At 42.1% G+C, this 26,337-nt stretch overlaps 1 protein-coding gene across 1 annotated transcript in view; it reads right to left on the reverse strand.

The window, feature by feature from the left end:
* FNDC3B (fibronectin type III domain containing 3B) overlaps positions 1-26,337 on the reverse strand; it is a 184,409-nt gene that overhangs the window by 59,367 nt on the left and 98,705 nt on the right. The window contains exons 7-9 of the mRNA XM_064721110.1: positions 8,313-8,371; positions 2,582-2,739; positions 357-416 (exon numbers count right to left, since the gene is read on the reverse strand). Of these exons, the coding sequence (XP_064577180.1) occupies positions 357-416; positions 2,582-2,739; positions 8,313-8,371 (277 nt within the window). The remainder of the gene's footprint in view (positions 1-356; positions 417-2,581; positions 2,740-8,312; positions 8,372-26,337) is intronic.

Here is a 26,337-nt window from a genome sequence, read left to right on the forward strand (position 1 = left end):
CAGGAACTGAAGAAACACCAGTTGCTTGAGCCACATTGTTAAATTACCTCAGATATCCTACTTTCATACATATGCACTTCCAGGCCTGTTATCCATACAGAAATACAGATCATAAACTTATTTTTGTCTCTCACTAAAGTAATGACAACACAATGAAAGATACTGTTCAAAAAGCGCTCTCATAGTCCAAGATAAAATCTATGATAAAATATTTAGAAACCAATGAAAAACCCAACTACAAAGGTGGCCATAAAATTCTTGAGCTGCACTGTATATTTACTTCGAAGTCTTTCACATTTATTCTCATATAATTGAAGAGTTTATATTTAAGTGATATTCAAATCATGTTAACTCACCTGACATGATAATCTGTTGCTGGCCTAAGGTCCTTCAGGTGATATTCTAATTCTTCTCCACTACAGCAAAGAAATCCAAACCAAACCAATCAATAAATTATGAAAAGCAATATCCCACATAGCACAGCTAGTGATTTTCTAGTGATATAATTTGAAAGAAGAAAAATAATCCCTCCAAAGAGAAACAGTAGAAACCATATACCAACAATTTGTCAACACACTTCACATTTCCTGAAAACTTCATAAAGCTCCATATGCACAGAAGAAAAGAATTTATCACACCAAGTTATTCAGTAAACTAAATATATGGGTTCATTTCAATGCTACCTCATATTTTGTTGATATTTGTATAAAGCTTATTGTGGTTTTCAACCCTCCCAGAGCCAAAAAGAGCGAAACCCAAACATTTCTTGTTGTATTTTCTGCATATTCCCTATTCAAAATACTTCACACACAGTGACCCACTGAACTTCAGAGGAAGAAGCAGAGTTTCTTGCACAACCATTTCACTTATTGCTCTCTCCTCCAGAACCACACTCCCTGTGAGGACCACAGCAAGCAGACATTTAATTAACACCTAAACAGCTGGACCCAGCTCTCTTTCAATACCAAGACAACTTAAAGCAAAGTGGTTTGGACATTTTAAGAAATAACCAGCATACAATTCATTAATTTCAAAAGCAGCCAACATAGTTAGGGCTATTCTTTTTCCTTCTGGCTTGTTTGCTGGTAAATGAACACTGGGCTCAGTCATGTGTTGCCAAATCTGTGAAGATTAAGGTATGGGTCAGTGCTTAATAAGTAATAGCCATCTCATGTAAGAGCTTGGCTTATTCATGATTTTATTAAAATATGGGAAACAAGAAAGCTCTCAATTTAGCATAAAGAAATATTTCATAGCTAGCTGGACAAATACAGGGAGATGTCTCAAAATCAATAGAACAAAATCCACCAGAAAGCACACGCCTGCTGGGTCGCCAGAAATCCACCAGCAAGCCTTCTATTTTTTATTTAATATAATGCAATGCTCTGCAAATCCAGTTTTTCCCCTCTGAAACGAGTGCACCTCCTTCCAAAGACAATGTATTCAGCATATTGCAGACTCTCCTTTGCCTATAGTAATAACAATTACTGCTGCTCCTGATGGAACATACCACATCAAGCTAAGGGCTGCACTCTGGCCAGCAGCAGGAGACACATCACCACCAGCAGCTTTAAAACAGATGCACAACATTTCATAACCAGGAGAAAATGTGCAGCCATCAAGCACAAGAAGTACTAGAAAGTGTCCTTCCCACTTTAAAAGCTCAGCAGCACACACTTGACTATGGAGATGCTCACATTGGCTCACAAACAGCTGCTGTAAATGCCAGAAAAACAGAGTAAAATCAGGCAGCCTTTCCCTGGTTAATACACCCTTTTTGTATTATCCAAGAGCTGCCTTCAGCATACCAAGAGGAATACCCTAATTCACAGGACATCTTAAGAAAGGAGATGGCTTGGTCTCAAGAGGTAATTCCTTAAATGCTCTATCACCTGGACTTTATTTAATGAGACTTGGGAAGGATTAGCTATTTCACAATAGCCAAGGTCACATCTCCAAATTCTCTTTCCTAGACGTCATTAGTGGGGGAAAAAGAAAGGCATAACACCATATGTGCCTGATCACAGAGTGAGCTCAGAGGATCACTGCAAGGAGACACAGAGAAATCCCTCAGAATTTTTACTGAAGTCTGCTGAGAGCCAAGTATTTGGGTTTTTCTGTGGAGCCTCTGTAACCTACTGACTGCTCCACTCCCTCCTCTGCTCATCTAAGACACCTCAAGGCAACAAAGCCCTCACATTTTTCTTGTTAGCTGAAATAACAAGATTTTACTCTTCTAAATTTTGCAAGTCCACGCAAAATTAGCCCATTAGGAAGGCAGCTCTCCTTCCTGCATGGTGCACAGGAAAGGTTTTGACATTTAGCATAAAAGAAAAGGTAACCTTTTCACGGGCAATGGGAGTGATGGCATTGCAGGCAGGATGTGCCATGTGCCAGGGAGGTGGGATGGGGTGGCAATTAGGGACCTTGTGACATGTATTCCACCAGATCCCTGCAAGCTCCTCTGTTGAGGAAACATGCCTTTCTTCTGTGGCTGATGGCCTTGCCAGGATACACCCTGAAAAGCTCAGAGGATTCACTCCTAATGAAACAAAGAAAGTGTAAAAATGCTGGTTTTTACCTGTAAATGATCTTGTATTTTCCATCCCTCCCTTTATCTGATAAGGCAACCTCGTAGGTACAGGTGTAAGGCAAACCGTTGTTGTGTCTATCTGCATTGAGAAGGCCAGAGGGAGGCGACCAGGACAGCAAAACTGTTCTTGCTTGAATATTTGTAACCTACAAAAGAACCATCAGTTAATATGAAATCTGAGGAAAAACAACTATTCTGTAAGCATTTGCTTTTTGCTCGCATCTCCACAATCAATTTCTTTGCAAAATGGAAATTTCCGAGCTAGAGTTGAAAAGTAAAGGGTCAGAAATAATCAACAACACAAACAAGAACACAGATTCATGGCAAAAAGTGATCTGTAACAGATGAGGAATACAGAGAGAGGTTCCCTGGCAGGGAACTGGCTTGTCCCTGTCTGAGCATCCAGCAAAGGATGCCTCTGGAGGTACCTGCTGCTGTGGCCATTCCCAAAAGGTGTCTAAAACTAAATGGAACAAAGACTTCAGGTCTCTAAGACTAAATGGAACCTACAGATCGTTTTATGCACAATTATTTTTCTGAAGTTTTTGTTGGGGAGCTTTTTCAATGAAACTCTGATGGCTTTTTCAGTCATCCTATTCCTTCTTGCCACTTGAAACCACAATAACTCAACAGCAAGTAAGTAGAAAAACCCAATTCAACCTGAAAATTTATGTTGGCTCAAAAGCACAAGGGAAAATCATAATAGAAGTCCAGACTGTCAATTAAAAACTACATTGCAAATCAACCACTTTGTGCCTTGATAGAAGTATTGTGTGTGATCTGCAGTCACCACTGCAGGCAACAGCCCCATGGCAGAGGGGTAAGGAATTGTTTTTAATAAAACATGGAAAAAGCACCTCAAACTCCTGCACCAAACCCATTTTATCACCCCACCAGTGCCACTGTATTCTGCTGGAGAGCCAGGTTCACACAGCTGGCAGAACCAGCATCACCCTGCTCACCAGGAGAGCCACTGGCACATCAGCTGCACACAGCCAGCAGCAGCTTCCCAGAGAGCAGCCTTCTGTTATCAGGCCAGGAAAGAAGAATAAAAAATCCCCCCAGCCACTGTCTCAAAAGAAAAATAAATAAAAAGCAATAGCTGCACCGGCTATCTGGGAAAGGCAGCACGTTTTCACACTAGTCTGCTGAAATATCCCAGGGAAGCCTCAAAGTCTCCAAAAACTCAAATGCCCTGCCACCAACTCTCCACTTTTCATCATGAAAATCATGGTGTTTTTCCTTCTTAATTGTAGTGAATATATAAAGAATATTTTTTTAGTTAGCCTCCATATGGAGGAATCAAAGACTGAGGGTTTATATTCTTCATTTTTCCTATGCAACAAATTTCACTGTATCTGTAATTTTGGCAGATTTTTGCAACACAAAGAGCAAGATGTTGTTATTTCAGAAGGTGTAACATGAATGCTGCAGGTGCTCAGTTACACATTTCCTAACTTTTGTTGAGACAAGTGAAACCCCTTACCCACAAATTACTTGGGGAATGAAGTATCAGCAACCAGCTTTCAGGGACTGCTTGTTTACAAATCCAGCTTCTGGATAGCTTTTATATAATAGAGAATATTTACCTTCTCGTGTGGAAACACATTGCTTCCAGCTGATGAGCACTGCAACTGTTGTGTCTCATACCCATATATCAACCAGATTCTTTCTGAGCAAGTCATAAATCCATTTTTAACAGCCTGACAAGTAGGTGACACCATGAAATGTCTCATCATAAACACCATGATCTCAAAACTTAGAGATTTTAATTTATAGCAGCACATTTAAATCTTGCCAAAATAAGAAAACCCTTATTCAAGCTAATGTGAAAAATAAGTTATAAGGCAAGAAGGTTTAAACAGCATCAAGCTTTCTTTGTAAAAAATGTGGAGTGCAAATTGTTTTATGAATTTTCATGGCATTTCTTGCTTTCATGGCCTTTTCTTATCATATTTTTCTGATGCTATGAAATCAATATTTATCTTAAAATCCTGAAGCAGTCAACCCTGATACTGAATAAGATACCTTATAAGACTCTTGAATGATTCAAGTAAGACAAGGTAAATTTTTTGAGATATACACATATATGTATATACACACACATATGTAAATAAAAGTGGAGCAGAGATATGCAAGAGCTAAAAATCTGCATTTAAAATAATATTTTGATCAAAAAGCTGATTAACAAGATCCAAATAAATTTTAGGTTTTTTTTAACAGACTATGCCAGCTCAGCCCATCAACATGCAGTTTCTTTTATTATGGAAATATGCTTGCATAATTGTTTTTCATAAATTCAGACAGACTTGGAGCTGGAGGCAGGCTACGCTGCCAATGTTCTATTGAAATGTTTTTCTCTATGACTACTCCCAAGGACACACGTATATATTCCACATTCAGCCAAACTCTGGCCCTCCACGAACCTCAGCAATCTGTAAAAAGTTAGAGCTTGGGTTTCTTAAAATGAGAGAAAGCATCTTGTGGGCTAACTGCTAGGAACTGTCAGACTGTTACTCTGAAGCCAGCAGAGGATAAAAGTCCAAGCCCAGTTGCTAAGCTGCTGCTGCAGCATTAATTTCAGAGGGAAGGAGCACCCAGAGTGGCTGCTGGCTGCCTTGGAGCTCGTAGGTACACAGCAACTGCTGCTGCAGGTTTAAAAATAAACACCAGAAATGGTTAAAAACCAGTCCTGGCTGCACTGAGCACACACAGCAAGTGCGGGAAAGCAAGTGAGGGGTCACTGTCTGCAAGATAAGGCAGAAAAGGCAAATCTGTTCCCTCCCTGGGCTGTGCACGTCAGCTGGGAATGGATTTATTTGTGTGGCTGGAGATAAAGCTATCTGCTGCTCCCTGACCAACAGGCTGATACCATATCACAGTCACCTGCCAGTATCTCCTTCCATGGCCAAAGCCAGCACTTAGTTTACCAAGGAACTCCCACCTGGAGCAGGAAATGCTAGCTTTGCTGTGAAAAAAGCTTAGTTAAATAAAAGGGGTTATGATATGTTGAGAATTACGAGCAGGCACTTGTAAAACAGTTCAGTATTTTTACCTCCAACTTTTCTAACTTACACAAGTACCTTTCCAAAGGTGCAGACCTGCACCAGCCCTCTCCAGGCTGTAAGGATGTAAGCTGTACCATCACAATGGTGGGCTTTAATGGGCCCTTCTGAACTTGCAGACAGAAATACCTCAGCACCGCTTAAAACCAGCTCGTTGTTCATTAACAGTGCACTAATTTCATCTGATAAAATATAAGCAGCCAGAGCATCTCCTCCCAGGCTGGGCAGGTAAACCTTGGTGCTGCCTCTGAGCTCCCCCAGCCTGTCTCATCTGTCCCCAAAATCACTGTGCCTGCTTTGAAGAGGGCTGGCTTGGCCTTTTAACAAAAGCTTCTCCCACAAGGAGTTCTGTACGTCTGCTGAAAAGCAGAGTTAATTAGTTTCTGAAAACTTCTCCGTTTACACAGTAAATGCCTCCTTTCTGCTCTATCAAAACTCGGCGGTGTAAATAATTATTCCATAAAAGCCCCTGGGAAAGAATCCAACTCCTGCACCACTTCAATAAGGTTACAAGACTGATGAGTATCGGCCCTTCCCGTCTTTCAGGTAATGAAAAATGTTTCTGTACAACTTTCATTATCTTTCAAATTCCGGGTTAGCATTCACAGGCATCGTGTGGTCAGGGGCTCATTGTGTGTGTGAGAACTACACTGCAAGCAACATTCATTTACTCCCTCCAGGGCACAGCTTGAAAGGCTTGGGGGTCAAATGAATTCACACTTATTACTGGGTCGAGATTCTGCTTTTAAATTATGGCTCTAATCCTGCAATTTTAGGCAAAAACCCCCGTGATTAAATATGAGTTTCGCTGCAGAGCGAGTCAGCAGGAGCAGGCTGCCTTTGGAAAGCCAGGCTGATGTTTGAGCTGGGCTTTGACAGAGCCCTGGTGATTCCCCATGGGGGGGTGTCCCCCCAAGCCCCCTGGCTGTCAGATGCAGCCATTTCACAAACCCAGAGTCAAGTTTCCCTCCCCTCACCGAGGAATTTGTTTCGGAGAATGATTACTTTGTCTGTGATAATGTGAATTAAAAACATATTTCAGTTGACACAAAACCATGGGGGATTAAAACCAAAAGGTGCTTTTTAAAATTCTGGCTGTTAAAGGGACAAAGCCCTGATTAAATTTACAGCTTGGCTGCACACTTCTCAAACACGTAACAATGCCTATTATTGAAAAAAGACCTTTCATGAAGTAATAATTTTAAAATTGTGTATATTGTGTACTCAGAGGTACCTGTATAATCCAGACACCTCCCAGTGATACTTCTCATGCAGGATCTGCTCTCAAGGCTAAACTTTTGGATGGTTTAATCCCCCCATGGATGGAGAGAGCTGCCCACTTGGACAAATCAAACCCATCTGCTGCAGACACAGCATCACTCACTTGTCACTGACTCACCACCGTGCTCTTTTCCTTTACATTGTTTTATTTTTCACTTGAATAAGATTTGCCAAGCAACATGACCAAGATGACTATTTATGCATAATATGATAGATTTCTATCAGATGTAATATTGACTGTACACACACAGAACCATTCACAGCAATTCATGATTTGTGAGAGTCCTGTGAGTTTAATTACTCACAAATGTCAAAGTTGCAGAGAGAGAATAATAGATAATCTCCAACTTCACCTCAGTAAATGTCATTATTATTGAACCAGCATTTGCCATGGTTTGGATTTTTTTTAATCCCAATTTTGGTGTGATTAAAGGAAAATTATTTTTGTCTGTATTTCATTTTTTGCTTATTTTTGCTTTAAGGCTCTGGTCACCATAAATTTAATTGTCCAGATCTCAGAATCCTGCAAATTGCTCTAATAGCTTCTCTTCCTACCTCTAAGGATAAAAGTATGAACAACACATTTTTCTTGTCAGCTCTCTGGATTTTTGTAAATCACCTGGCTGTGGCTATTGACCAAATGAGTAACACTCAGGTGGGTCCTTGGTACAAAAATACTGTCTCTGTACAACAATTCTGTGCTAAGTGCTCTGGAGAGCACAGGAGATGGGCCGGGTTTTTTTGGGATTTCTGCCTCCCTCTGCCCCATGACTGCTTCTCCCAGTGCTGGCTTGGACCATTCACTCAGACCCACACTGCTCCTCTGGCTCTCATCTGACACACCAAACTGGAAAAGGGCTTACAAGCAGATTTATTAATAACCTCACCTGAGTGCAGTCACACTCAGCATTAGGGTTATTTACAGGGTGATTAAATTCCATCATAATTTACAGGCTTTTATGGCTCAGACAAACACAGACTATAGTAATTTGCCATTGAATAATAGAATTAGCTTAATTTAATAATGATTAAAGACATAAATTGCTCATGATAAAATTAAACCCAGTGGAGAGGGGGGTAAGAGCTATGCAAGTCACCCCAGTGCACTGAGCTCCCAATTACAGTATGAATACTGGGAATTGTCCTCTGGAAACAGACAACTGGTGCAATTCCTGGAGTGGGCAGAGCCCTCAAACACCCATGAGCACAAAAGATCCTTCAGATTTATATCCCAGCAAAATGAGTTAGTGGCAGCAATCTGCTAAGGGAAAAAATCAGAGGTGCTCCCCTGTGAAATCACCAGTGTGTTGTGACACAATCCACTTTTCACATTTGCTATTGTTACATTTGTGTGGCAATTTAGGATCACATACCTGTGGTTTCTCCATTCCAGAAAGAATGTCTTGAACCCTTTTTGTTTCTGAATCAAATTCTGTAAAAGAGAGAATGTGGAGTGAGGACGAGAAATAAATTACCAAAATTGAACAAGAATTTCAGTCACATAAATAAAAACATGGGAGAGGGACAAACAGACATCACAACGTGAGTAGCTGCAGACTGGGCTGACCTCAGGCTGGCCACCAGGGCTCTGGAGAGGACAAATGTCCTTGTCCCATGTAGGGAAAACCCAGGGGAGCCACACAGGAGCCTGCCCTGAGCCCCAGCACCACCCTGCAGCCTCCTGTACCTAAACTGGGTAATGCCCAAGGTTCTTCTGCATCCACCTGTCAAACTGGGTAATGCCCAAGGTTCTTCTGCATCCACCTGTCCTTAACCTGGGTAATGCCCAAAGTTCTTCTGCAGCCACCTGCCCTTAACATGGGTAATGCCCAAAGTTCTCTGCATCCACCTGTCCTTAAAATGGGTAATGCCCAAGGCTCTCTGCAGCCCCCTTGCAGCTGGAGGCACTGAAGTGATGCCAGTAAATTCCAGAGCCTGAGCAGCAGCAATCCATCCTCCCTGCCTGGCACAGCAGCTCCTGCAGGGGCTGCACAGAGGCACCCACAGAAATGCTCCCCCTAAATTAGAGGGATAACTGTGCACAAGAGGCCATCCTCTGAGCAGCGGAATAATCAGCCTTCCCCTCATCCTCCCCCCTCAAAACAATCTTGAGGTGAAACATCAGCTCAGAGTAATGAGGTGACACAAAGCAGCTTTATTCCTTTTGGACCACAGCACACAGAGGCCTCATTTTCCACTACAGTATTCTCTAATGGAAAACCAGGAACATATTTTCCTGTTTCTTTTTTTTTATTTTATTTTTCTTCTTTAAAATGTTAATGCAAAAAGTTTGCTCACCAAAGCAGAAGAACATATCTCACCTAAAGCAAAATGAGCCAGACGTCCTTGGCACAGGAAGCAAAAAACATTAATAAACAGGTGGGATCAGATCAACAGCTCTCACTAATGATTTCCCCAAAACCTGACCTACTTCTCCTAGCCCAAGAATGTGTCTTTATTTTTGTCTGTGACCTGCTTTAAAAAAGTAGATCATCTTTTTACAAATTCCATGTGCTCAACTGCCAAAAAAGAGAATTGGCTGAATGCTGATGGCAGAATTCCAGTGTAAATGCCCATCTCTCCCTACAAGAATGCACCTCGGTGTGGACTGCAAATGACAGATCTCCTGCTGCACACATTCCTGGATTCCTTTTAGTCTCAGCCACTTGGAAAAGAAAGGAGTAGTAATATTTGAGGAGAAGTTGAGGATAGCAAGATTGTTGTTTTTCCATAGCAGATAACCCTTAGAGTGTATTATAAAGAGCATAAACTGGCAGGATTGAGCCAGAATATGATAACACTGATTTCAAAATTTCACAGATGGACTAAAATGGCTGAGGGAAAGTCTGAGATGCTGATCCAAGTGAAAATGTCAAAATTTGGGGCATTTGAGAATGCAGGGTTCCTTTCGGCATCAGTAAAGAAGTTGAACTGTGCCACAAAAGCCTGGAGGCAGATCTGCACAGTGTGGAGATCCTGCAGGCTTATCTCGAAGGGATGCTAATCAGAAGCAGCTTCTGCAGCTCTGAGTGTAACAAAAAAGCTGCTACTATTTTATCAAAAGTTTCTGGTTATTATGTCACCCCTAATTACAACCCCCAGAAGCTGAGCGTGAATCACTCTCAACCCTAAATCCCAAACATGTGGACTGAATTTTCTTCCCTCTCTCTGCTTTCTAGCAAGGATGCTCAGTCACACTGAGCAGGAGAGGAAAACAGACCCTGGAGCCCAAAGAAATCTCATTTCCCTCTGCCATGAGAGGTGATTGCTTTGCACAGTAACTCCCACCCTCTGCAGGTCAGGGCTGAGGGTTCAATCTGCTCCAGGCACAGGAACTGACTCCAAGGCCCAGCAAATAAATAAAAATTTAATTACTTCAATCAAACTTCTCAATGAAGTGTCCCACTCAGGGAATTTTTTACATTGGTGTCCCAATTATGCATCTTTTTCACACAGAGAGGGCTCTGGGTACCAGACACAGAGGCCTTGGGTTATTACAGATATGTGGACATTTATCAGGGCAATATTGACATTCATGAGGTCAGTATGGACATTCATGTCACCAAGTGTTTATAAAGATAAGCTGGAGGGACAATTCTTCTTCAAAGACTGGGGAGAGGGAATGGGATACATGTAACAAATAATGCCCTGTGAAAATAAAGCAAATACTAAAGGCAGAAAGCAATAAACATCCACAAGTGATGTCTATAATAGCATCAGAGAACAGCCCAAGTTAAAAGGGGACCTCAGGACTGGTTATCAAGAATTACAGTATTTACAGTATTTCAAACCCTTAGATTTCCATTTCAAGAGCCATTAAAAAAAAATCTCGGGCTTCTCTGGATGGCTGAGTTCCTTTCTGTAATAAACATGATTATTCACAGTCTCCTGAGCTAGACTAAGCTAAGGAGAAGAGAGACCTGTCCCAAATCCCTCCCTCAGTAGGGAAGTTGCTCTGACCTGCCAATCTCTGACTACCAAGCTCAACGTCTTCCTCCCAAGCCAGCAAAGAGGAGAAAGCCTTCTGAAATAAAGACAACAGAGAAGGAAAGAAACCATCTGATATGCTCTATCTGATAGCACAGAGCTGCTGGAAGGCATTTCCTCCTGGCTCTCTGTTGTCACTCAGCAGCCACCAAGGACTATATTCTAAATTACCAAGGACTATATTCTAAATTAGCTCACTGGAGCACTTGGGGACAAGGAGCATCTGCTGGACATCCCAGATGCAGTGGTGGAAAAGTGGGCAAGAACAGCAGCAAGAAACGGGCAAATCTTGATGTAAACCAGGCAAGTCAGGTTCAAAAAAATTACCTAGAAGTGCTCAGGAAAGGTGGTGGGTGGCTGAGCATGACTCACCTGCCTGGGACTCATTGTCCCAGAATAACAGACAGTGGATTTGCATTGCAATCTTTGTCCCTTCCTCTTCCTCAGCTGATTGAGCACTGAGTATCTGACAGGCAGACACAAAATCTGTATGGCACCCCCCAAATGCTGGGGCTGGCAGGAGCTGCTTTCCTCCTTTTTCACAGGGAACAGGAGCTCAGCCACGTCAAGAGGAGCCCAACCAATGCTTCAGGTCATTGTCCCATTTTAACTTTTCCCATCAACATCTGTTCCCCACATCTGCCATGGCAAAACTCTTCCTCCTAGGAGGAAGCTGGGGGTGGGGATGAATTCCTTGTGAATGCTCCATGGGGTCCTCTGAGGAACAGTACAAAAAATCTGAGTTACCCTGCTAATCTCACTGTTTGAGAGACATTTTAGCACTCCCAGCATTAGGTTCTAATTCCCAGGCTGTGGGTTCTTTGGATCCAGTGTTTCAGGCTAATCTTTTATTGCAGAAAAGCCAGCTGAAAGACCTGGACCACATCAAGTCCTCTTTTTTTTTTTTTTTCAGAGTTTGAATCATAAACAAAACTCTATAGATACAACAACCAGGAGTAAATGCCCCTAAAAGCTAAACACTTTCTCAGCAGCTGTTTGGTGCTAACAGGGTTTCAGTGTCAAGCCCTGCTGAACTAAAGCCTTTTATTCTATGCTTCTGTTAGCCTGTGTCTATGTTCCTTTCTGCACGTACAGCACAAATATAATTTTCAGACCTTTCCAACCATACTTTTAAGCACCAAGCCCAGCTTTAAAAAACAGGGGGAAAAAATGTCAGTTCAAGGTAAGTTTGAAGTTTCCATCAATAGTTTACATGTTTGCATGAACAGCAGCTGTGTATGTAAATGGTTTGCAAGAGCTAAAAGCTCTAAACTAATTAAGATTTTCCCATTGCAAATACACATTTTAGGTTTGTTCTGCATTCTTTCCTTGGAAGAGAGGAAAAGGTCCAGCTCAAGACTTAGCTTCTGGCCACAGAAAGTATTTACTGTTTCAACAGCCTTTCCATTCCAAGGGAATGACATCAGCATCAGCACTTTGCAAACTCTGAGCCTAATTCTCAAGCAGAGCTCCATGCTCACAGATATGCCAGTCACAACATGACATGCTTTCTCAGAATTTGTTCCAGATTTATCGGGGCTGTGACCGGCTTTAGCGCTGGGAAGGATCTTTCATCAGTCACGTACAGCACAACCTACAGCCCCCGAGAAAATGAGCTCTTCAAACACAGCCCAGCTCCTCTGTGAGCTGCCTGCCCGTGTCAAAGCTTAAGGCACCGAGAAGAACACATCCAGCCTTTCAGGGAATGGCAGCAATGTAAGTTAATAAGCTCCTTTGCACAAGAACAAACCCAACGCTGCAGATGTCACGCAGCAGCTGAGTCACAGCACCAGAGGGGATGTGACACACCGACAGAGTCCATCCTCCCACACTGAGACACGATCATCTGCACCCAAACCAATTCTCTGAGATGAGAATTAAATAAATTAAATAAATGACCTCCTGCCCTATGATCATGGTCATCTCCAAACTTCTCAGATAGAAAAACTACCACAGCATCTAACTCGTCATCTCAGGGAAAATCATCTCAGCTCTCCCTGCTGCATATGAAATTTATTCCTTCTTTCCTGCACATCCGCCTCAGGAGAGCTCATCACCCCTTCCTTTGCTGTCACCTTTCACATACTTGCAGGAATTTCTTCCTTTAACAAAAACAAGCTCATTTCTCCATACTTGTCTGTAAGAGACCCCACCTGCTGCTGTCCCCTGTTTTTTAAATTAGTTTCCATCCTTCTGAGGATGTGGCACATCCCTGCCCAGCTGAGGTCCTGGCAGCACCACAACTAAGGACCCATCTACAGAGCTTGCTTAGAAGTTTACTCTTCTCTCTGTCTACAGAATACCTTGCTTCTTGGGGTTTGTAATCTCCTATTCCTCCCAGAATTAAAAAAAAAAAAAATAATTAAAAATTAAAATACCTAAAACACCTAATTAAAAAACCAGCAGGTCTGAGAACAACAAGCTGCAGTGCAGTTGATGGCTCTTGCCTTGATCAAACTTTCTTTGAAGGCTTTTACAGAGCTCTCCTCCTGTCTGGTCATCACTCCCTGACCCATCAAGCACTCTCAATCCCATCAGAGCCTGATATGGACTATAATTTAATAAGTCTCAATCCTTATTCCATCCTTCAAGCCCTTAATGAAAATATTGAATAAAATTAGAGCTAGGGCAAATTCCTGCCTAATCCAGTTTGGTGCAGCTCTCCAGTCTGTCAGGGACAGGGCAGGGTCACGGATAAACTGCCAGGCTACAGATGTGACACTGGCAAGGGCAAAGCCAGTGTCACACTGAACACACAGGGCTTTAAAAAACTCTTCCCAGCTGGACACAACAGGAGCCCTTCAGAATAAAAAACTTGTGAAAAAAATATTTCTATTCAAAGCAGTCAATCAAACCATGTGGACCTATAATACACCAAGGAAGATTATTAATTAAGCCTGGATGAGATTTCTAAATGTTAAATATTTCAAATTTCTGTTCATTACATGAAAGCTAATAAAAAACATCAATGATAAAACACAACTATGGCTCCCCAGACAAAGGCAGAGAGATTGATGTTATCTCCTTTAGATACAATTGTTAAAACGTGTTCTAATTCTTTAAAAATTGCCATGCATGAGTGTATCACAATTTTTCCATTTCTAAGTGACTTCCTACTGTTGCTATCTGATTTCTCCTGCGAACATACATTTATTAATGTCCAGGGGCTTTATCCTTGTTTATTTATCCTTAAAAACCAAACTATATATGGATAGCAAAAAAAAAAAAAAAGGAAGAAAAAACAAACAAACAACAGCACCAAAAAAAAAAAAACCAACAAAAAAAAGAGCAAAAAGGGGAAAAAAAACCCACAACAACAAGAAGGCACATTTTCAGATCTAAAATCAGAAAAATCAAATATCTAGTCATCCTGATTGACTGATTCAATAAAGCAAAGGATGACTGAAGTGCTTTGCCTCTGTGATTTAGGCAGGAATTTAATCCCACGCTTGAGAGATGTCCTGGCCTCAGTCCATATCTACTGACTTGCTGGTTTCACCTGGACTGCTTCAGCATCCTATTGTCCATGGGACAGGATATTCCAAAATACCTGGAGTGAAAATTCACAGCTCATCCTTCTCTAACCAAAGGCACTTCCTATCACATGGATAAGGATCAGATGTGGGAGCATTCAGATGCACAAAGTGAAGTCACCTGGGCTAAAAAGCATTTTAAAAATAAATGTAAGGGCATCCAGTCCTCCCTGCCCCCCCTTATTGTTTGGATCTGTTTTTCATTGGGATGGAGGAAGGAAAATAAGATCAGTAGCAACCAGCAAGGGAAAGAAAAGGCTGGATGCAAGGGACAAATGGAGGGTAAGTGACACGTTGGGTTTGTTTTTCTCTGCTTCTTCGCTGCTACTGCTGGAAGACAGCAAAAACAACTCCTACTTTACTGGCTGGAGATCTGAGTGAATTCCCACTGTGAACAGGCAGTTGGTCCATTAGAAGGCAGAAAAGGCTTTCTTAGTAAAACACAGCAGCCCCCCATCTCCAGCACGTCCCTGTGCCACGGTGAGCGAGCGCTTTGTACATCTCCCAAAGCAGATAACAGAGGCAGGGCACTGGGATGGCTGCAGCTGGCTGGGCTTGAAGGAACACCAAACCAAACAATGACATAACCCACAGCAACAGAGGAAGCCCAAGCTGGATCTGCTGCAACAACAAACCACTTACACACAGGACCTCCTCTTGGAGTGCTCTCTTTTCATCATTTTGACCTGCTTTAGCTTCTTTTCTCTGTCAAAATATTTTTTCTTTTTATTTTCGGCAGCTTCCCTCTTGCTATGCTGTTACAGCAGCTGGCACGCTATGTGGGGTTGGGAAGACAATAAAAGCTTTGCAGATAAACCAAGCAGGGCCCACCTCTCCATCTTTTGGTCAAGTATTTGTAAAAGAGGCTGAAACTCCCTCCTAAAACTTTCCTGGAGCTCCTGACTCCCACTTTACAGGTAGAAGGCTGATGTTTTGTGCTCTCTACAAACTTGGCCAACAAACACTTTTCCTAGCAACAATGATGTTCTCCACACTCCTCGAAGTGTTGTACAACAGCTGGGATGCATGGAATTTCCTTATGCTTAATTTCTTCCATTTATTTCTGTGCTGCTTCATGCTTTGTCCCTCTCATTTCTCTTCAATCCCTGTGACTTCCCACACTCAAGGGTTGTTCTCCAGGCTGAGGAACCCCGTGGTCACTCAGGAAGGGATGTGACTTGTGCAGAGCTGCACCTTGCTGTCAGCAGCACCCCAGGCTGCCCCAGGTGACACGGCCAGAAAATCTCCAGAGGCTTCCCCAGCTCAAAGCAGGAGCAGGGGATGGTCAGAGCACGGTGAAATACCCATGCTTCTTAAAATGTGAAACTGGCTCAAAAGGATGTCTGACACCAGCCATGAAATTACACCACCTGGCATTTACAGAGATTTCCCCTCCAGAAGAAAAGGTTCCCTTCAGTCCTGACTGTCAGAGCCAGGCAAAGCAGGAGCCTGAGCACCATGAACACACAACAAAGGAGGCTCAGCACTCCTCCTTGCACTGACAAAAGCACAAATCTGACAGCACCAAGGATTGGTCTTCTCTTCCCAGCTGGGTCACTGACAGCTCCTCTGCATCCCACCACAGGTGTGGCTTTGTCACCCCTGAGTGTCCCTGCAGGGACAGAGGTGAGCCCTGCACCCTCCAATAACTGAGGTGGAAAGCACAGTCCCTAAGGAACAGAGGGACAACTCTCCAGAGTGCCATTTTAAAGTGCCTTTTAAAATCCTGCCCCATGCCAGTGAGGAAATATTTTTCTCTGAAATACCATCCCCTGTGTAAGGGGACAATGGCACCAGTATTGCACACAAAAACAAAACTTACTTCTTCTTGATGTTCAAAAATATGACCACAGGCAATTCTGGCCATAAAACCCTTTGCTAATCTGCCTATTACACAATAAGAGCATTTTCCTGATCAAACACAAAACTAGCAAAATAACCTGCAGAACTGCATATTTGCACAGAAAAACAATCACACAGCACAGCCAAAACAGACTCCATAGGAGTTCCAAACTTGCTGGGGATTAAACAGAGCTCCTCAGCCAAAATTAACAACTTCCCTGGCAGTGAACCTCACAAAGCCACCGAGTTTGCTGCAACAATGGGGAGGCAGCAGAGCACTTCCCCACTGCAGAGGCACAGCAGAACCCATCATGAACTAAAAAAAATTTAAGAAAATAACTGCAGGCTAAATTTTGCCCTCAGTCACAACTCCTCAACCTTGCTGGAATCAAAGAAGAAATGCCTTCTTTAGATTTCATGGTGGGCAATGCAAAGTGTTGTGGGATGCTGGGTTTGAGCAATAATCATTATTTCAGTCTCAGGAACAGAGTCACAGCAAAGCAAGCTATTCATCCTCTGAGAAAGTAAGCAGGGAAAACTTGCCCTAAAACAGGATAAATGTAGAAAGTGTGTCATCTTTTACTGTTCTTGATTTTTGTCTAAGCATTTACATTAAAACAGAAATTTTACTTCTGTGCACTACTTACACATCTTTAAAAGACGTTAGATTCCACAGGAAAAAAAGTTTGGGCTTTTTTTTTTTTTTTTAATACAACCATTCCAAATCATGGTGCTAGAAAGGCAAAGATTTTCCATGAAACCTGCACTGGGATTTTTCAGTGGCAACCTGGTGAGATGCTGCAGTTACAACATTCTTTAAATGAACCCCAATCTAAACTCTTCTGTCACCAATGTAAATTACTGACCTATTTTTCCAGGTGAAAAGTATGGTACAATGAAATTGCAATGAGTGGTGGAGGAGATCACAGTAATCCCAGAAACCAAATAACATCTTTCTCTTTCCACAGCTCAGAGATGGGGGAAGGCAAAGAGCTTCCCCTCCCTTCTTTAAATCAACCCAAACACCTCCAGATTGACAGCAGAACAGAAATAAATTATCTTCCTCATGACAGATGACAATCAACTGACTCAAGCAATCCCAGCCTAAATTGTTTTGCAGTCATGTCTGAAGGATGAACTATGACTATATGAGCTAGAAGGATATTAAACAGAACGTTTAATAAAGACTGGGGGCTAAATTTATAAAATGCAGAAGTCAAAAAGGCTGATGTAATCTTATCTGTGCCCTCTCACGACTGAGATGGGAGGAATGAGTTCAAGAATGTTTAAAAATCCTGATCTATAATGTCTGTACCAACTTCATACTAGTGAGCTGAAGGAAGTGCATGGGCAATTAGCAGTCCTGTATGGGACAAGGCCAAAATGTGATTTTGGATATTGGCACAATCAGTTTCACCACTAAGAAGCCTTCCAAATATTTAAAACATTTCACAGAAATATCCACCTGATTACTGCTTGCTGGGGAGGATTCAACAAAGCTACAGGAATTTCAGCTCATTCTGGATTTCATTGCTGAGATGAAATTCAGGGACAAGTCACATGAACTGCAGTAAATCAAAGCAGCTGCTTCTAAGCACAACTCCTTAGAGGGGAAAAGAAAAACAAGAAAAAAAAACCAACACAAAACCAAACTCAAGCTTCAGGACAACATCTTTTATAATAAACCTTGGAGAAAATTGAAATGGCTGCTTCATTTTAGAACAGTTTAACCTTTCTGTTAACTGCAGCACTCAAAGCATCACCCTGCATTAAGATTCCTCCTCCCCTTAAAAGCAAATATACTGAAGGTCACAAAAACTTCAGAAATCAAATTCCACCCTTCCTCAGAAAAGGAGGAGTAACCGATGGGGTTTGAAGCACAGCCTAAGAGAGCTCAGTAAACAAACCCCATTAACTTCAGGAGGACATGAAATTTCATTTCACCACCTTTGCAAACCCAGCTGGAAACACACACGGACATTGTTCAGAACATCTGGCTCTACAAATAAGTGTTGTTCATTAAATCATTAGACTTAAACACGTTTTGTTTTTTATAGTCTGGAGGGAGGAAATGTTCTACCTCTTCCCTATAAATACCCTGTCCCTTTTGGCTCCATGTCCCAGATATTGCCAAATAAGGGAATCACAGTTCCCTTCCTTTGTCGGTGGCCCATGTTATCTCCTCCTAACTGGTGAGGATACACTGCTTATCTTGCTCTGAGGCTCTCAGATCTTGGTGTAACTCTTCTCCCCGTCACAGGCATTTAATCAGGATGAAAATGTACTTTGTACGACTTTTTAAAAATTTTTTTTGCTGTTGGGTGGGTATCCATAAATTATGTAAACTCCTATGAAAAAAGGTTCGGATTTCAGTCTTCTGGATTTGACTGTCAGTTGCAGCAGAAGCTGCAAATTCCTGAGATAATATGAAGATCCTCTGGGGGAAGAGGTTGTGCCTTACATCATTCAGCACTGACTTCCTGATAAATGATGGAGCAGACAGTTTGGCCAGCTCGCCCTGCCAAGGAGATCCTGCTGGCAAAACGAGGCAAGGGAGGGATAAAGCAGATGGGAATAAAAATATGAGAGCCTACAGAAACTGATCAGATTGGGAAAAAACAGCTTTGAGGTAAAGCACCAACCACTGCCAAAAGGGTTTATGAGCCCTAATAAGGTCAAACACGAGCCCTGGAGCCAGATTCCCTCACTCTTTACTAGATATGCCCTCCACATGGACTTTGAGCTGTGTTTCCTGTAGCTGGCACACTTAGGAAGATTAGGGAGCTTCTAATGAGATTTATTTTGTCACAGCTGCTGTGATGAGACTGAAAAGTGTAGCCAGAGCTGTGGTGACCCATTTGTGCCCCGTGGATGGCTCAGAGCCATGGATGCCCAGACCACCAGTTCTCAGAGCACCTCATAACCATGCTGGACCATTTGTATCCACACTGCCCTGGTGTTCTCTTTGCATTTTCAGGTAAAAAAAGCCTGAACAAAACCAAGTTTGAGGCATTTCCATTCGCCTTTAAAAACAGCTGACACTGAAGATGGGAGAATATTGTGCAATTAAATTAGGAGATGCTCCCACTTAGCTGATGAAGAGAATCCCTTATCTACAACTTCTGGTGCCAAAGTTGTGAAGCTGGTTCTTTAGTCTTTCAAGATAAGTGCATAAAAATAGAGTGTATCTCCTCCCTCCCTGTGTCAGCCCTTCCCAGCTTGCAGAGCTCTGTGCTGTGGAAGAAGGGAGGACTGCCATGGCATTCAGGCTTCCCATAAACTCTGGGTTTGTTCCTGCAGTGTGTATACAGCAGGAGAATAGAGAATACCTCCCTGTTTGTGACGGATCACATGCAGACAAGATTTCACAGGCTGGCAAATTCCTGGAAATTATCTGCACACAGGCAACTTCTGGGAAAGAGTTGGTCAAGATGCCTGGGAAGGAAAAACCCCCAGGCAGCTCAAAGCAGAACACTGCTGGGTTTGGAACTGGGCAAAGCTGAGGCAGGGAGGGCACTGGGCATGGATCTGCTTTCCAGCACCATCTGTGATATTTAGCTTTTACCCTTCTCCATCAAAGCCCCCGTGATTTCAGTTAAGCTTCAAGACAGCAGAGGAAACAGATTTGTTTCTCTCTCTCAACAGAGTGTATTTCAGTGATGCTGGATAAACATTTTAGCCATTCTTTCTGCTGAAGAAAAGTCACAAATTAAACTCGTGCAGGCACACAGAACTTGGGAATGTACAGCACCTGAACCCTGCAATGTGTTTCTAATACAGCCATAAGTCTATATAAAGCTCACTTAAGTGGTTATTTCATGTGACTATTAGGCAAAAATATTATTTGGTGAGAATCTGTGTGGCCCAGCTAATGGAGCTCAAGCTGGTACACAACGTGTATCTGACACTCATAATCACTTTGTTTACTGCCTGAACAAGCACTTCACAGCCCATTATTTTAGAGAAAATACCAAAGATAAAGACTGTTGAAGAAACAGGCATATTTCCAAATAGAAACAAACAAAAGCACAAGCTCAGCCATGATGTGGGAGATAAGGTCAAGGCACGAGAATATCACACTGGAAATTCTGGGTGTCACAAATGAACACTGGTTTCTCAAGTTCAGACTGTGCCCTAATTAATGCATCCTATTTCCTCTCATGCATTAAAACTTACAGGAAAACAGAACACAAAATCTATTTCTAATGAGATATAAGTCCGAAGAATTCAGACAAGTAGTATTAATGGCTAAAACTTAAAAAAATGCAGTAGGAACAGTAACACCATTTAGAGTTCATGTTTGATGCTGATCTATCCTCTCAAGATTCCACACGTCTCTGGTTCTACTAAATATTATGTTTCATGTTGCATTATTTGGTATAATACTAAAATTCACTCAACCTGACAGATGTATTTTACTCTTCTGTGTGTTTTTCAGTGCTATTAATAAAATCACTGTGTCAGTTCTGACAGATTGTTTTCAGGAGACAATCTTATTGAAACTCCTTATTTTATAGAAGCGGGTACATTTAGGGACACCAGAGAAGCTGCATTTAACATAGGGGTATTTTGTATATCAGCAGAAAAAACATTTATGACCAATTTTGTCTGGAGAACATTTCTACAATGAAATAACAAATGTCTATTAGCATGTACCAAATCATCAGTTGCCAGCTAAAAGAACATAAAATTTACATGTATTGCCAGTGTTTCCCAGCCTCTTAGCTTACATGGATCAAAAGTGATGAAACTACTCTTCTAAGCTTTTAAATCTAGAGGATATACAGGCACAGATAAATGTATGACTCAATAAGCAAAATGGATTCAGGACCAAAATAGAAAAGAATTGACAGGATCTAGAATGAGTAAGAAGAGGAACTTCGCCTTGTTCCTGTCTGCACTGAATCACAGCTCCTACAATTTACCTTTAATTCACAGGCTCTGGATTAAAACAACAACCTGATACAGTTAAAAAAATAGGAAAAAACCACACTTTTTCCTAAGTATACTTAAATGTTACACAGGAGATTGAGAGACAACATGATGGGGCTGTACCAAGAACGCCTCAGCTCTGGTTTTTCATCCCTCACCAACTCTTGCAGAGCACATCCCTCCCCATTCAGGGATACCTGAGGGTACTCCTTCACCTCACAACTTCTGCTTTGCCAAGTTAAATACTTTCTTTAAAATGTTTTCAAATTAAAAGCACCATTGTCAGGAAGTGCTCCTGCCAAGCCCATTTTCTGTGTATTCCCAATGCATTGCCCTCAAAGAAATGAGCACACAGAGCTACCCACATCTCCTGAGAAACTTCAAGCAGCAGCAATTTGAAGCTGTGGTTTTCATCTTTCAGAGTAGCTGGAGACTGCTACAAAATCAGATTTACAAAACCTCCACGACAGGAAAGCAGCACCTCTGAGGCTTGTACACAGTGGAAGTTTATGATCTGTCAATAGTCTGCAGCAGCTCTTTGAACTGTCAATTGATTCCCATGCTTTTCCCTCCCTTCTCCACGTGTAAAAAGCACATCAATGCCACAGAGCAGTGAAGTGCACACCAAACTCAGTGTTCTCACTGGGAAAGCAAATGTGCTTTTCAAACTTGAGTGAGATGAGTTCACAGACACCAGGTCAGTGAGAGGGCACCAAGGCCTGGGCAGGACTGGACCCTCCCTGGTGCCTGCCAGGCCTGGATGCTGCTGCAGGAGCCAGGAGCAGCGTGTGGGATGTGTTCAACCTTGCTGGCTCCTCCTCAGCAGCATCTTCATCACACTCTGGGCTAGAAGGGCTGATCTGAAGCCAGATCTTCTCAAATGAGGACAAAACCTTGTTTAGGAACACTTTCACAATGGCACACAGCGGCCTGGAGGCAGGGTCTGTCTGTCCTGGCACCCACCTCCTGCACAGGATGCACACAACAATCCATTGCCCACTTCCCACTTTTACCCACTTCAAGTGGTTTACTTTTGGCTGTCTTAAGCTCTGCAAACTTCAAAAAGGATTTATAAATAAAAAAAGATTTTATCTCATTTGAAGAGAGGAAAAAAAAACCAACATGCTTTATAAGGAAATAGGGAAAAGCATTGTCAGAATGCTCAAAACTGCTTATGTTCCCACAGTACTTGCAGCCACACACAGAACTTCTTGAACTACCAGATCACTGCATGGCCAAGAAGGAGCCACTGAGTGCATGAGAAGGAAGTGACTCAGACTGAAATTCATAAAGGACAGCATGAATGGGACAGGATTTCCGCTTACAGCTCTTTTTACATGGCAAAGCTCCTTTACAAAAAAAACCCAACCCACAAAAACCCAACCCTGCTCCCCCTCCTGTCCCATTCAGTTTTTGAAACAGCTCTGTGGAAAAGCTCCAATATGGATTTTAAATCAGAATCCTAGTATCATACCTCCAAGCCTCCTACCTGTACAAAACATCATCCATCATCCTACCAGAAACACTCTGAGAAATTGGTAAATTTTCAGTCAATTATAAGCAGTTTCCCTTTTTTTGCCTTAAACCAGCCTATTTCCAACATAACTAGAAATCTTTATTTACAAGTGCACCACCCAACACAGCACGATGCAGTCAATGGAAAAGGTCAGAATTGCACTTATATCCCCAATCTGAAGCCATACATTTCCTAGTAAAAATAGAATGTTGCTGTTAGAGAATCACCCTGGGATTAGGGGGCATTATAGAAGCAAAAGCTTGTTTTTAATGTACCATCATGCTGTACAGAGTACAGAGGTGCACAGGCTGGATCCACAACTGGAGGGGTGACTGAACAATAATTTAACAATAATCCAGAGTAATTTACTTAATTTCTGTACTGATCACATTCAGAATTGATGATCTATAACCCCATTTCTTCTACCAGTGAAGTAGATTTTTGGGGAACCCTTCCTTCTTTTAATATTGGATAATATTGGAAGCTGGGAGTTATTGATATATGGCAGAATTCTCCACAGAAGAATAGATTTGGATGGAAAAAAGTTTTTTTAAAATTTTGAAGTTAAATATCACACATACTGTGATTTTTCAGGGAAAAGGGTTGAGTTGTCCTTACATTGTATGCGGGACATTTTCTTCAATATAATTCACATGATCCCAGAGTGGTTTGGGATAGACCTTGAAGATGCTCTTGTTCCATCTCCTGTCATGGACAGGGACACCTTTCACTATCCCAGCCCCAACCAACCTGGCCTTGGACGCTCCCAGGGATGGGACATCCACAGCTTCTCTGGGCACCCTGTGCCAGGGCCTCCCCACCCTCACAGGGAAGAGTTCCTTCCCAATATCCCATCTAACCCTTCCCTCTTTCAGTTTAAAGCCATTTGCCCTGTTCTATCACTCCATGCCCTTGTCAAGAGCCCCTCTCCAGTTCTCTTTAGGGGGTCTAAGGTCTCCCCCTTCCCCAGGCTCAACCCTCTCATTCTGTGTTGATAAGGAAGGTGTTCCATCCCCTTTATTGTTCCTGCAGCCCTGCAACAACCCCAGCCCCAGCAGAGTGGGTGTGCTGAGGAAGGAGGAACACAGCCCTCAGAGAAATCACTACCAAAAAGCAAGGAGCAGGACAAGCATCACCTTGAGCACAGGGGCAGCAGATCCAAGAGCAGAAACTCCCATTTCCCTGCCACAAATCCCCTGTGTGGGATCATCTCTCCCTGCTGATTAAAGCAGACACTCCAATTGCCTCTCTGAGCATCAGCCCAGGAGCAGAGAGAGGTGGCCCTGGTGAGCTCCCACCCACACTTCCAGCACTCAGGCAGCTCCCAAATTTTGTTTCATCCAGCCCAATCCCTAAGGACAGCAATCACTGTCAGGCTGCAGCACTGTGTACTGACACAGGCTGTTCTCTGCAGCAAGCAGAGCTGAGCCTGAGCGAGCGCCTGCTCCAGCTGTGTCTGGGGCTCCCAAAGCCCCCTGCCTTGCCAGCAGCTGGATCCCAGCACTGCTCCATCATCCAAACACCCCAAAGAAGCCAGCTCCACTGCAGGAGCACACACACCCCACAGCCAGATAGGAAATGACAGGCCACCAAGCACATCACAATCCCAACTCAAAAATCCACGCAAACAAAGCCCTGAGCTCCAGCTCTCCCTCACCTTATTCCAAGTTTTCCTGCAAATTCATACATTCCTACTCCCCTCCTATAGAGTTTTTTGGTTAAGTGGTTTTCTAAATAAAGATTTATCCACAAGTTTTATACATATATATACACATTTTTATATATTTATGCAGCTAAAAATAGGTTTTCCAGGCTATTCTGCAATGTTGGAAGCAGCCACACAGCACCATCAAGTTTTAACTATTAGCAGGCTGAAGAGATACACATCCACAAAACCAGTAAGTTTAAACCCCTTTGCTACTTGTTGCTTCTGACACATTCATTTTTTTCTGGCTATTCTAAAAACTGTCATCTTAGCATAAATCAAATTAGCAACTCTCACCCTAATTACCTGTGTGGCCAGGTTAGTCAGGTATTCATCAATGAATCCCCAAATAATTAAAGAAGAAACAGAGAAGATAAATATAAAGTGACAGATATGATTAGAAGCTTGTAAATATCAAGTAGGAGGTTATTTTATTTTAGGGAGCTGCTTCATGAGAACCTTTAAAAAACCTCTGTGACCTTTCTGCAGAAATTTGAATATAAGTTTGCATGTATGACTATAATAATACACTGATGTCAAAAACCTCACATTTGAGCCAACGGTATCTTTTTTTTTTCCTTTTAATATAAAAAAAATTCTCCCATTCCTGCCCTGGCCATGGACTTGCTGCAGAGCAGGTGATGCCACTCCAGGGCTGCCACTTGTGGGTGCAGATGCAGAACCTAATTTTAAAAGGCAGGAGGGTGGGACAAGGAATGCTTATTTGCACAGCCTGCTGTTAGGGGCTTTTCCAGAGCTGGGGGAGCACTCCATCCCTTCTTCCCCAATCACCAAAGGAAGCCACTCCCTGCAGGAGTACACCCACTCCCACACGCCAATTAAAATGACTGGCCTCAAGCACATCACAACCAGTCAATCAAAATCCACGCAAACAAAGGCGGGAGCTCCTAGTATCTCATTTATATAATTTTCTGCATATTTCATATCATTCTGACTCCCCTGCCTATAGAAAGTTTTTTTCAGGGTTTTCAAATTTAAAGATTTATTCCACTCAAGTTTTATAACATATATATACACATTTAATAATTTATAGCAGCAAGAAAAATAGGTTTTCGGGTATTCCAATTTGGAACAGCACTCCAATACAGCTCCTTACAGTTTAAACACTGAAGCAGCTGAAGAATACACATCCATCAATCTGCAAGCATTTTACCCCTTGCTCTTGTGCTTTGATACAGTTAATTTTTGTAACTATTTCTTTTAGTTATGTCTCACAGGTAAAAGTACAGAGGCATATAAATATACACTAGAGATAGATAATGGAAAATTTTTATCCATTATGGATATTCAATCCCTATGACATTGCGTGCTTTGGTTACTGCATCAAAGTTTGTTCAGGCAGCTGCTGCAGCAGTCAGCAAAGAGAAAAGCAGAGAGGAGAATGGCAGGTAGGGATAAGGGATCGTAACAAGTTACTAAACCGAATTTAGGTAGAACTTGCTGTGTGCAGAATGGCTTGTGATAAATGAGATTTGATTACAGTAAAGCATTGGGTTGTTATCCAAAGTTTTAAATTTTTAAATGGCAAGTCTCTGAAAATGCTGAAGAAAATTATTTCAAAAGTAGCCAGATTTATTTGACCACTATTTCCAATGGCTAACATTAAGAAATTTCTTCTCAGTTCTGTTTTCAACTAATCTTACTTTCACTGAATTTTCACATTAAAAAACCCCTTGGTTTTTCAGTCATCACCTCTAAACTTTCTAGTAACTTTACCAGGTTAACCTAGCATATTCAAAGTAGTGGTTCCTAGTAGTCAGATTTTGCTTATAGCTCAATTGTCCATGAAGTTTTTTGTGAAGTGCCAAGGTGCCTCTCCGAAAAGCAAAATTTAACCGAGACCTCACCCATAAAACACATTT

This window comes from Zonotrichia leucophrys, chromosome 9 (assembly GCF_028769735.1).
Source record: "Zonotrichia leucophrys gambelii isolate GWCS_2022_RI chromosome 9, RI_Zleu_2.0, whole genome shotgun sequence".
Taxonomy (NCBI): Eukaryota; Metazoa; Chordata; class Aves; order Passeriformes; family Passerellidae; genus Zonotrichia; species Zonotrichia leucophrys.